The sequence below is a fragment of the Thamnophis sirtalis genome, unplaced genomic scaffold (assembly GCF_051295495.1).
Source record: "Thamnophis sirtalis isolate CommonGarterSnake01/CBP01778 unplaced genomic scaffold, rThaSir2_p1.2 scaffold_1, whole genome shotgun sequence".
Taxonomy (NCBI): Eukaryota; Metazoa; Chordata; class Lepidosauria; order Squamata; family Natricidae; genus Thamnophis; species Thamnophis sirtalis.
This window is the reverse complement of record NW_028261381.1, coordinates 154,848,597-154,861,805: the sequence shown is the minus strand read 5'-3', so window position 1 is coordinate 154,861,805 and position 13,209 is coordinate 154,848,597. Positions and strand designations below refer to the sequence as shown.

At 41.7% G+C, this 13,209-nt stretch overlaps 1 protein-coding gene across 2 annotated transcripts; it reads right to left on the bottom strand.

Moving 5' to 3' along the window:
- Nucleotides 1-393: 393 nt before the first annotated feature.
- Nucleotides 394-11,987, bottom strand: PTGER2 (prostaglandin E receptor 2). 2 transcript variants are annotated; one of them, XR_015698406.1, is made up of 3 exons: nucleotides 11,076-11,987; nucleotides 2,214-2,749; nucleotides 394-1,307 (listed from the first exon to the last, which is right to left on the bottom strand). XR_015698406.1 is itself a non-coding variant. In XM_087728432.1 (2 exons), exons 1-2 carry the CDS (start codon nucleotides 11,985-11,987, stop codon nucleotides 2,540-2,542), a joined length of 1,122 nt encoding a protein of 373 aa, XP_087584558.1. In that variant the 3' UTR covers nucleotides 394-2,539. The 2 variants fall into 2 exon arrangements, 1 of the variants encoding a protein (XP_087584558.1); XM_087728432.1 differs by having other exon boundaries at nucleotides 394-2,749.
- Between the last annotated feature and the right edge of the window lie 1,222 nt (nucleotides 11,988-13,209).

Here is a 13,209-nt window from a genome sequence, read left to right as displayed (position 1 = left end):
AAAGAAAACTTTAGATGTGCTGCAGGCATTCTAGATTACTGTAATAGATTTCCACTGATTATTCCCCCTTCCCCCAATCTATAAATAAAGTAAAACATAGCACGATGGTTGTTGAGGTCTTTTTGCCAGAGCACCGAACTTTATACAATTTTTACGGTATATTAAACATTCCATTCCTCCAAAGAAGTGTATAAAATTGAGTCAGATGTTCTACAGAAAAGAACAGAGGCACAATTAAAATTGTGAAGACAACTTTTTATTAGAAAAATGTTATTCCAATACCTGGTATAAATAATGGTTGCTTTGCTTTTACACATCTGCTTCATTCCATGCCCCGTGACTTGAATAAAGACAGATATTTTTTTTAACACACACACACACACACACACACACACACACACACACACACACACACACACTTTCTGTAAATTAACTCATCAATGAACATGTGTCCCTCTGCATCTATTTTGTAAATATCCAATACCAATAAGTAACTTTTATGAACAGTATCTATATGATGTATTCTCATTAGCCTTGTCATTTGCCTTTCTCCCCTCTCAATTAAGAGTTTATATATACTGGTCATTTGATATAATACTTCAAATATTTGATGAGGTGGCCTGCAGTTCATAAAACTTGTGTTACAATAAATGGATCAGTTATCATGGGCCACAAATGCTGATTAGGTTTTGTCATTGCACCTACTGATGTTTTGTTTGACCATGATTTCATTAATATCAATTCTTTATGATTGTAGAAAAGAAGCAAATTCTACATATTATCTTATATTTGATTTGATATGCAGTTGGCTTATGCATACTCTGGGCAAAACAAACATAAACCCACAGTATTGACTTAATGACTCAAGGTAATTTTTTCTTCCTCATTAAGAAAAACAGACCTGATTGATCATTTGTGTAACTGCGGCTGTAATGCTAAACTCACATATCTGACAATAAATCCCACTGAATTGAATGGGCCTTATTTCTGAACTTTTAAATGCAGGGAGAGGTAACAGAAATGTGAAAATGAAAGGGATACCAGTAAAATTTTACTAGAGTTTTCAGGGAGGTCTGCGTGGTGTGATCATGAAGTGAAGATGGCAGTGAAGTTCCATCTGGTTTTTTTTTTGTCACGCATATCATCTTCACTCTATGATTACACTTTACAAACACCTAAGTGCTATCATATCTGAGATGAAAGAATTCAAAAACCTACTAGATAGCAGAGAAACACAGAAAAATATATTTGTTCCACCAAGTATTCATCTGGATGTCCGCAGCCAAGTTAGTGTATCTCGAGGTTTCCTTTAAAAAAATAATAATCCAAGTGTTATCAAAAATCCAAGTGCTACTATAAGGGGCCATAGCTTTTCATGATAAAGGCCAGCTTTGGCCTATATGGGGCATTTTGCAATTAAAGTATAAATTAAATAAGTTGTTTCATTAATAAATTAAGTATTGAATTTTCCTCTCTTTGATAGATGTAAAAAAGAAATGCAGTTCAGTGACAACTTTGCATTCTAAGTTTTGGCTGGGGTTCCAGCCCAGGCACATGCATGGTGTGCGTCCTTAATTCTCTTTCTTTCCAGGAGATTTTGCACTATTGGAGAGAAAGCACAAGAGATAACCATGGTTTATACCCGTGATGGCAAAGCTTTTTCTTATGGCGTGCCACAATTGTGCGTGTGCCCACACTTTCAATCCTCCCCGCGCACCTGCGCATGCATGTGTGATTCCCCCGTGCATGCGCACACAACCCCTCCCCAGCCTCTAGAGGCTTTCCTGAAGACTGGGGAGGGCGAAAACAGCCTCCCCTATTCCCCTGGAAGCCAAAAACAGAATGTTTCCAAACTTCCGGTTGGTCCATTGGGACCATTTTTAGCCCTCTCCTGGCTTCAGGAAAGCCTCCGGAGCCTGGGGACGGTGAGAAACAGGCCCAATGGGCCAACGAGAAGCTCCTATGCCATGGAGCTGATGGCTGGCATGCCAGCAAATATGCTCCTCATGCCACTGTGGCACGCATGCTATAGATTCGCCATCACAGGCTTATACAAATCAAGATGTTTCTGCATCAGTGCGATTGAAACTCTGTAGATGTGACACTCGTTAAAAAAAGATGAAGCTCTTATTGCATCATCTGAGCCACCATCTTGACTTTTTTGGATCGTTCCTGTAGGTACTCTGCAGGTAGAACTGGGGAAAAATCCCAACCTGAAATATGGCGAGTTTCCTTAAACACTGCAACAAGATGGAGCAAGACAAAGCATTGCCATGATTGGCGAAAGGCAGCTCCTTCCAATCTCTTTCTTGTGCCCATTGTTATTGCCTTGCAGTTAGACTGGGAATATTTAGGATTGAGTGAATTTGGAGAGTCCTCTCAGGTCTCCTTCCAATGAACAGGAACACAGCTCGGAATCATGGAAGCTATAGATGAGTGATGATCCCAGGAAATGTGTTTATGCTACAATTCCAGTCGCATATTTTCCCCAAGGAGCCGTGAGAAATGGGCACCTGAATGCCTTCTCTGAGTCCGTGCTCTATTGTCTGCAATTGTCCATCTGTTCCACAGGCATCTTTGGTTGTGATTTTAAGGGTATCTGACAGCACAGTATGGATCTCACTAGCCGAAGGATAGGAGGTCTCAGGATGACAAATGCCCAGGGGTTCACAATGGAATTAAGAGACAGAAACCGCATCACTAGAAGATCCTTTGTTTCATCAACTCTACTGTCCATAAAGGCATGGATCTGAAAAGACAAAACAGTAAATCAAAACAGATATTTAGTAGCTGTCTAGAAGTTAAAGGTTATGATCCCTTTTTCATGCAATACTTTTTGTAAATTAAGTAAATGGATATAATTTATCATTTTAGCTACAAATCCAGTGGGATTAATTGCCAGGTATTTGATTTAGCATTATTACAGCTACAGTTAAGCAACAGAGGTGAATTAGATTAATCCAACTTTTCATATAATGCCCTTGTATTGTTATTGATAAGCTCATGGCAGAAGCAACCTTTGAATCACAAACTCTCTGAATCATATTATCAACAGTCCCCTATCTAGAGATGTCCATGTAATTATCCTTACCACGTCCATCCTGGAAATTATGGCAACTGTAGTCCCACCCACCCTGATGAGACTAAATATAGCAATTTTCTGTTATTTGGCACTCTCAGTTCTCCTAATTTCCTAGCCAACAACTGAGCAAGTACAGAAAAGCTGCATATTACTAATATTTCTGTGATATACGGATTGTGCCTAATTGGCATATTGGAAGAATGAGACCAAAGGTTACAAAGAAGGAGAAAATTCAGCAAGCTACAGTCAGGGAAAGGGAAGCTGAATCAGGAAAGAAAGAAAGAAAGAAAGAAAGAAAGAAAGAAAGAAAGAAAGAAAGAAAGAAAGAAAGAAAGAAAGAAAGAGAGGGGGAAAGAAAGAGAATCCAAAACATGAACCCAGATGTCATTTTACTTTATCTAAGCCAGAGATCTTTGAACATTTTCTCTGTTGGTTGGCTAGTAACCTTTATGCTATAATTCGTCAGGTTTCACTGTTCCTTCCATAATCATTAGGAAGTATTTCCTGCATTAATGGCTAGCAAAGTAGCATCATGCAGGCCTCTTAGCTTAGCTGTGCACATACCGGTATTGGTTTGAAGTTCAAAAGCAGATCTCAGCATGTTCTGGGCTAATTATTATATCTGTCAGCTTCTTTACAGGTTCTGCTTATCTCCTGCCCAAGGCAAGTTTTCACAATTCTCACTAGGCAGATAAATCCTAAAAATATGCATACGTATGATGCTGTTCTCTCCTTACTTTCCCTTAGTCAGTTGGGGGAATGGAATATTTCTAATTACAGCTGCTGACTCCTCTAAAGGAAAAGGAAGAGAATATTTATAGCTCAGGGTTGAACTATGGGGTCCTTGGTGCTTGGTTTTCTTACAGATGTTTCGATACCAAACTGAGTAACATCATCAGTGCTAGAAGGGAGTGGGGTTTGCCCTCATTTTATACATTAGTGCCTTGTTCTTTCAGTGTTGGTGGTAGGGTTCTTGATGGCTCATTGATTAGGCTATTTACAGTTAGCTTGTTTGTCTACATTAGTAATTTCTTGATCAGGGTATTCTTTACTTCTTGATTGTTGTGTACTGTTAAAAGCAATAGCATTTAGACTTATATACCGCTTCATAGTGCTTTTTACAGCCCTGTCTAAGTGGTTTACAGAGTCAGCATATTGCCCCCAACAATCTGGATCCTCATTTTACCCACTTTGGAAGGATGGAAGGCTGAGTCAACCTAACTGCCAAATTGCAGTCAGCTGACAGCAGAAGTAGCCTGAAGTACAGCATTCTAACCACTTGTGCCACCGCGGCTCTATCTTGGTGCTTCTGCCCCCTGCACATGCACACCACCCCCTGCACATATGCATACACATACCCCGCATACACACACAAATTGCGCATTTGCAGCAGAGACCTGAAGACCAGCTGGCTGGTGGGAGGTATGCATGCATGCGCGGTGAAGCTGGGCTGGGGTGACAGCTGGCATGCCTGCAGAGAGGGCTCTGCGTGCCATAGGTTCACCATCATGGATCTAGAAGGTGAGAAACTGAGCTGCTGTGAGTTCTAGTCCCACCTTGTGCATGCACCAGCCAAGTGACCTTGGGCCTGTCACTTTCTGTCAGCCCTAGGATTGAAGCAATGGCAAACTATTTCTTGAAAAGCCTTGTCAATAAAATTGTCCAGACAGTCACTGAGAATTAGACCCCATTAAACAAGAAAAAAAAAACCAGCCTCCTACCCCAAAGATTAAAATAAAACCCGGTTTGCTCTGTACTTGAATAAAATATTAGCTCTTTGCAAACTAGGTAAAATTTAATATGAATGTTCAGTGAGACTGAGCAAATTGATCGGATTTAATTCAGACTCAATCCAAAATGTATCTTTTGCAAAGATTTATTCTGAAATAATGCAGAATGCACAAATATTCAAATATATCAATGATTCAGGCACATTTAGTTGAATGTAATGGCTTGAATCAATTTACCAATATAGTGTATTACTTTGACTCAGAGATTCAGCTGCATTGTCTTCTAATGATATTTCCTAATAGAATATTCACAGAGCCCTATAAAATAACAATAAAGATATCTGGTCTGTAACAAATTGAATATTACAACTGCTTTTAAAGGATAATACATTTTTTCCCATTAACAAATTCCCGTAAGATCAACAATTTTACTTTCAAATTAATTTTAGAGGAATTGATTTAAAGGATCTACAGTGTATGTTCATCATTGCACATGGTACTGCAGGGTTCCTAAATTAGAGAAGGCACAGATTTTTACACTGCACAGCCACAAGAACTGCAAACATTTTTAATCTCCTTGTTAACAAGTGAAAGTTAAGATTCTCAGGATGTGTACTTCAGTCATTTTTCTTTGCATACATGACACATTTACCTACTCTTGAAAGTAAGATAACTTGGAAACTTCTCAGGTATCCTGTCCCCATTTTCTAACTATTCTTAAAAACTATTCCTAATCCTGTAATACAAGTAAATCAAAACCATGGAATGAAATGGATCCAGATGCTCAAAACTGGGCAATAGTTGTTTTCCAGCTTATACTATTTGATACACCAGCTGTTCCTTCTCAGGCTCTGACTAAGCTGGATGGGAAAAAATCAGTGCATAGTTTGAAAATTTTTAAATGTTTAGGCTAAGAATGATTCATTGATGGCTAATTCTGTTGACGTTCTTGGGAAGGGATGTTTTTTCATCTCATTGATTCTCAATGTGCCCTTCTTGCATGGGGAAAAGTAGCTTGGTAGATGGGCAGTTTTGGAGGATGGTGGTTGACATTAGACACCCTTCTCTTGTCTACTATCTCATCCAATAATTTTACATTTGTGTTACATTTAAAAACTTAGTTAAATGTGCATTTCATTTAAAGTGCATTTTGTCTTGAATTCATCCTGGATAGCAAAAATAAATGATCAGTTGAAAGATACACCTGGGTTATAGAATGCTTAGTCGACCCAAACAACAGCCCGAATCTGAAATGGTGAACATCTTTTAACTTGATAGTCCCAAGGATGCTTTTTTCAAGAGGCAACTGGACTTTCTGGTTTTTCTCTGAAGACATTTCGCTTCTCATCCAAGAAGCTTCTTCAGCTCCGAAGAAAAAAAGTTAAAAGTCCAATTGCCTCTTGAAAAAAAGGATGTTTGGGACAACCAAGACCTGGATGACTGAGGATATCCATAGTCTTTTAACTTAATGGATAACACTCTGAATGACATCATGGGGCATAAATGTATAAAATTGGGAGAGGTTCAAAACCGCAGTGGCCCCCACGCGTCACAGATTCTTCCTTGTGGCCTACAGTGTCCCTAATGTCAAGTTGCTGAAAAAGGCTAACTATTCTCAACATGTTGCCAAAATTTCAGCAACATGTTGAAAATAGTTAAACCTTTTTTTTATAACAAAAACCTGTTTCATATTTAAAACCATGTCAATGCCCCTTTAAAAAAAAGGACCAATGAAATTCAGTCTTCTTCATTTCATCACTACTACAACCTTTGTAGCCTTTGGATAACAAAAAATAGTAAAATAAAACCCCAAACCAAGCAATCCTCTCACTGTGTGCTTTACACCTATAAGACAATTTCCTGCACCAATCCTCTCTCTGTTGGACCAGACGAAACTTCCATCATCTTGGTCTTTGACAATGCGGGTAGTCCTCAACTTACAACCACAATTGAGCCCAAAATTGCTGCTAAGTGAGAAATTTGTTAAGTGAGTTTTGCCCCATTTTACGACTTTTCTTGCCATATTTCTTTTTACGACTTTTCTTGCCACATTTCTTTTTACGACTTTTCTTGCCACATTTCTTAAGTGAATCACTGCAGTTGTTAAATTAGTAACACAGTTGTTAAGTGAATCTGGCTTCCCCATTGACTGCTTGTCAGAAGGTCGCAAAAGATGATCGCGTGACTCCAGGGCATAACAACCGTCATAAATATGAACCAGGTGTCAAGCATCTGAATGTAAATCATGTGACCATGGGGATGCTGCAACGGTCATAAGTGTGGGAAATGGTCATAAGTCACTTTTTCCAGTGCTGTTGTAACTTCGAATGGTCACTAAGTGAACCGTTGTAAGTAAAGGACTACCTGTACTTTAAATAAAACCCCAGAAGTGTATTGGTTGAGTTCAAAGGTTGCTTTAAGCTGTGACTTTTTAAAAGGTCGTGGTTAGTTTAAGAACCACAATAGCCTACTTCACAAAATGCTAATGGATTCACACAGCTCACGACAAAAGCAAACAAGCGAGGCCAGTACAATCAGTATCCCGGTTGACAACTCTCTCTTCTGAGAACCGGTTTCACTGTTAACATCAGTCCAGCGTGCACAACGATGAGCCCTTTCTTGGCTGACTGAATGTGTCAATCTATCCACACAGCAGTGACGTGGAGTTCTGTAAACAGAGCCACGTCATCCAGCGGAGGAAAGGAAGATCATACAGTAACGTCACAGCATATCTTGACTCAACATTATTTGCTTCTTTTTATATCTGTGGCGGCCTAATAAAAATCATGTTAAAAATTCTGGTTGCTGTGCTGTTTGCCGATCTCCAGGAAACATTTTGGTATTATTTAGCTTTAGCATGGCCTCCAATAAAACATAAACAGTAAAAGTATAATGCTTGTTGCATATTTATTTGAAAGAAGGTCCCATTAAACTCACTGAGAATCATATACAATTCTAAGTCATTAAAATGCTTTATTTTCATTGGATTTGTGGATGTTGTGCTTGTTACCAGCATCTTAAGCATCTGAAACAAGCCAGAAAGTTGGAGTTGGGTTCTGGGTATGTGTATGTGTCCGTGTGTGTGAGAGAGAGGGGGGAGAGGGGGGGGAGAGAGGGAGAGACAGAGACAGAGAGACAGAAATATTCTGTCTTATTTTTGGGGAAACACAGTATATAGTCTTTTTAGCAACTATACAGATAGGATGTGTTTTTATTTCCGAAAGGTCTTAACTTTCCTGTTGTTTCCTGGTTCTTATCCAAGTACTACCATATTTTTCGGATTATAAGACGTACCACTGTATAAGATGCACCAAGATTTCAAAGAGGTAAGTCAAGAAAAAAAGTTTTTGTCCTCTCCGGCCCCAGGAGCATTCTGCAGGCTTCAGCAGGGTTCAGAAAAGGCAAAAATGCTCCCGTTTTTCACCTAAACCGAGGCATTTTTCCCTTCCCACAGCCCTGCTGAAGCCTGCAGAGTGCTTCTCGGGGGTGGGGGAAAGCAAAAACGCCTCCGTTTTTCGCCCATTTTTCACAAAAATGGGATGTGGGGGCAGGGCTTTGGGAGGCCCAAAATAGCTGTATTCGGTGTATAAGATGCACAACATTTCCACACTCTTTTAGTGGGGGGAAAGGTGCAAAAAAGGTCCAAAAAATAAGGTAATTGATCTTTGCTGTTCGGATTTTTCAGATCAATGAAGATTAGGCAAGTGTTATAACCTAGCTCGATGGTAATTGTAATCCAATTTTTATGGAGGTCACTGATAGGGAAAGAACAGTTTCCTAAGCAATGGTTATCATTACCACTTAAGAAGGATTACTTTGTTCATCATGTTGAACATTTTTTTCAAGAAATATTGTGTACACTCAACAAAGTGGTTTCCCCCACTTTATAGGTGGCAGTTGCAGGATATGACAGTTGCAGGATGTCTTGTTTTTGTTAAACAACGGCATCTGGTTGCTGAAAAGGTCTCGCTGCACACCAACGCTTTCTGATCAATATTCTAGAACCTAGCTTGTCTACCAACTGCAAATATAGGAGGAACAGCTGAAAAGAAACGTCTGCATTTCAAATGCCTCTGTTGCATCTTCACAATTAGTCATTTTCACCTGAAGAGGAGTTTGGAGATGGTCTTGAATATGCAACAATTGTTGTGAAAACATGAAGTTAGCTGATGAAAACAGGAAGATATGAAAAAGAAATTAGAGAGTGTTCTGCTTTGGCTCTCTTTGGTGTAAGAGGGAGGGAAGAAGAAATGCTGTGAGATTTTATGGTTTTATCCTTTATCAATATCAAGCTAGTATTTCTTGTAGTGTTTTTTTTCTTTACCTGAAGGGTTGATATTCCCATAGCATCTGCTATGGTGGTCATTAGCATCAAAATGGTAATTGCACCTGGGCAATCAAAGACCCATTACTGCATCTTTTCAGCTTGCATGCCCACCTTTTAACACCTATTGTTTGTACATAGAAAGGTGCAGTGCTTCAATCATCCACTCCTACCCACAATTTTGAAGCCAGTGACATGGAAGTCTTTGCACTTACACACATTGTGCCATAAACTTGTCACCATATTTTAATCAGGAAAACCCAGCTTTTCAGCAGTTTATGATTCAGCATGCCAGGTGTATTCAGAAAATTGAGATAACTATTGAAACCATTATTCCCTTAGCCCTGGGTAACTGTGTCACGCAAACATGGCCTAAGATCATTTACTATGTGTTTAGTTCATTAACAGGAGCACCCATTCAATCTCCTGTCCCCTTTGTGTTGTTCCATCTGCATGGCCTGAGTCACGTCTTTAACATCCACTTCTGACGCTTCAGTTCAGGATTGATTCTACATACCTTGGCAACCCAATGACCTTGTAAAACGCCCTACTAAGAGCAGGCTTTTTAGCCCCCAAATATATAATTTAACCTCTGCTGGGTGTGTATTGATGACAGCTCTCATCACCCCTGCATACTCTGGCCATGGGGATCTCCATCATACCTGGTCAGGATGATCACTGGATATGTTGATAAAAGGATGACTGTTATTGATTGTTACTTATCACCAGATAAGTAAATGTTCTCTTGTGACTCAGATCTTGATTGGGTCAAAATGATATAGCCCTTGCTTGCTCTTGGACCGACTCAAATCTCTTCTCCATTACCTGCCTGCCTGCTTGCTTAAGCAGGCCAGTTTTACGTTGGGGTGACTTTCTCTTTAAAAATATTCTATTGGAGAGCTATGGTCTCTCCTACAGGGTGACTCAGTGTTCAACTACTGGTGATTTAAAAAAGATGGGAGTCTCGCTTGAGTTGGCCTTGGTAAATATCTGGACCCTATATATATACATACATACATACATACATACATACATACATATATGTGTGTATGTGTATGTGTATGTGTATGTGTATATGTGTATATGTATATATGTATATATGTATATATGTATATATATGTGTGTATATATATATGTATATATGTATATATATGTATATATGTATATATATATATATATGTGTGTGTTTTTTTAAAAAAAATTGGTTGTAAAAATCTAATATATATATATATATATATATATATATATATATATATATATATATATATATATATATATATATATATATATATATATATATATATATATATATATATATATATCCAACAATGGAAGAATATTACAGCACCTTTTCAGCTTGCATGCCAAACAATACCCTCAATATTTTCTTGTGGTCTATCAAAATTGGATCTTTCTTAATGTTACTCAAGGTAATTAGGATTGGCCAGGCAGTAGCACTACGCTGCACTTCCCTGGGTTCACAAATTAATTAATGTTGGGCATATAGTTTCTTGGATGGAAGACCATTAGCAGTAGTCTTCACTGGAAAGTTGACAATTTTTCCCAGAGGAGGCAACAATGCACCACTTTTGCAATGCTGCCCTGTATGAGTGATCCCCCATACAGTAGCCATCACGGGCTGAGGACTTCTTTCCTTTTTTCATTATATGAAGGCCAAACAAAAAGCCAAATTAAGTCTGTGTGTGTATGTATGTCTCCTTTTCCTCCACCCAGCAGTTTTCAGTTGTGCAAGACTACATATTCTGTCATCCTTGCCAGGATGGTAAAAGGGGATTGTAGCCCAGGGTAACCCAAAGGGCACCAGGTACGGAAAAGTTATTGTACACCCCCCACCCTGCTTTTCGGCACAACTTATTCCAGCCAAAGGCCAGGTCGCCCCTTCAAATTCCAATTTTGCTCGAACTGGGCAGGGACTCACCGTAAAAGGCAGGGAGCAGACGGCGAAGATGATGGTCATGATGGACAGCAGGATGAGGTGATCCACCTCCTCGGACATGGAGAAGGCCCTCCTGGCACCCTGCGCGCGCTCCCCGCGAGACTCCGGCTGGCGGCAGGCGCGCAGTTGGGCGCCCAGCGTGGGGCAACGGCAGGCGGCGGGCAGCCGGGTGTGCGCGCGCCTCAAGTACATGCGGCAGAGGCTGACCATGACCACCAGGTTGCCCAGCAGGACGGCCAGGATGAGCAGCAGCAGCACCGAAGCGTAGAGCAACGCAAAGGCCTTGGTTCTGCCATTGGAGGACATCTCGATGAAGCACCACGAGCCCGGCCAATAGTTCTTGTAGCTGCCGAAACCCATCAGCGGCAGGGCGCAGAAGGCGGCGGCCAGGCCGTAGAGGCCGGCCAGTGCTCCCAGCAGCAGCGCCAGGGGCCGCCCGCTCAGCAGCCGCTCGTATAGGTACGGCGCGGCCATGGCCAGGCTGCGCTCCAGCGCCATGGCGCCCAGGCAGCTCATGGTAGTCAGGCCGAAGAAACTCATGGCGAAGGCGAAGTAGTGGCAGTCGCGCCCGTCCAGCCGCATCGGTCTGTGTTGTCCGCGCCCGTAAGCCGCCAGCACCACCGGGCTGAGCAGGCAAGTGCCCAGCAGGTCGGTCAACACCAGCGCCATCAGCAACACGTGGAAAGGAGCTAGGCGCTCCCGCCGCGCTAGCCGACGGCGCCGCGCCAGCACCAGCAGCACCAGCGCCGTCAGGTTGCCCAGCACGCCGGCGGTGAACATGACCGCCGAGATAGCCGGGCCGTCGCCTAAATGCGGCGGAACCGTCGTCTCCTGTCCCTTGTTGTCCAAGAGCGGGGTCGGCCGCGTGCTTCCACGGCCCGCCTCGTCCATCATCGCGGGGAACTGGCGGAGCGGCCGCTCCTGTGTGGAAAGGAGCTCGGCGGGCGGGCGGCCGAAGATTAAGCACCACCTTCTGCCGCCCGCCCCCGATATCGCTGCCAGACTCCGGGGTCACCGTTGCGGCTTCCCCGCGAGCCGCTGCTCTCCTGAAAGCATCGCGCGGGGGTGGGTTGGATTGGAAGGAAGGGGTAGTCCCAGCGCCGAGAGGGCGGCGTCCGCTCACACTTCTACTTCGGAATGAAGGAACTTTCTCACGTTCTCTTCGGAATAAAACTTCGGAAGTGGAACCACTCCATACCTTACAACAGGGGTGTCCAAACCTGGGAGCTTTAAGACTTGTGGACTCCCAGAATTCCCCAGCCAGCCATTCTGGGAGTTGAAGTCCACAAGTCTTAAAAGTTCCCGAGTTTGGACAACCCTGCCTTACAGCAAAACTTATTTTGCGCCCAATCCCCTCAAAATATCTCATCTCCCTCATTGGTGGCAGAGCTGCATAGAAACGCAAGCTTGAATTCATTGTCTCTTTCCATTTTGGAGATAAATTTGATTTCTCTGGCACAAAATGAACCAAGAAGACCATCATGGGTAGATCAGGTATCTCCTCTGTTTGTTTGCCACCTCTTCTTTTCCAAAAATGAAAAGGTGTGAATCCTAACTCTAAGATGCCCTTTGCACAGGATCACCAGGAATGTAGCAAATAAATTGTAATCCAGAACAGGGTACATCTGTCAGTGTTTAGAAAGTTGCACCACTATGTCCTGTACAACCGGGAGGTACGTATGAACAGCATTTTCAGAGAAACCTGTATATCACAAATCAGGTTAAGATAGATTGAATTGACTAACCAGAGGCAGCTGCAGAGTATTGTCTGGTCAAAAAAGTCAAGATGGCAACTGTAACAAATCAAAATATCTTACACATAAAACAGGCAGAGCTTCAATGACGTAGTCATGAGTGGCCTGATGATATTTTCTTTTAACTGTGCCCTGTGACACCTCTGTGATCCAATGATCCCTGAGCCTTGGGTTGGCACTGGTGCTAGGGACATGGGCAAGATAGCATCCCAGACTTCTTCCCTCTATCCATGTTTTCCTCATTCTCCACACATATTTAGGGAAGAAGAATTAATGTATGGTTGTTATACCTCTGTTCAAGCCAAATGCAAGACAAAATATCTAATCCTTTTTCCCTTGATGAAATTGCTGTTTTTTTGTTT

What these genes read in the sequence shown, in the direction of transcription:
- PTGER2 (XM_087728432.1), bottom strand. Translation starts at nt 11,987, where the DNA reads ATGATGGACGAGGCGGGCCGTGGAAGCACGCGGCCGACCCCGCTCTTG. An exon ending in TCTGCTCCCTGCCTTTTACG is followed by an intron (nt 2,750 to 11,075) that starts GTGAGTCCCTGC and finishes TTGTCTTTTCAG; the next exon opens with ATCCATGCCTTTATGGACAG.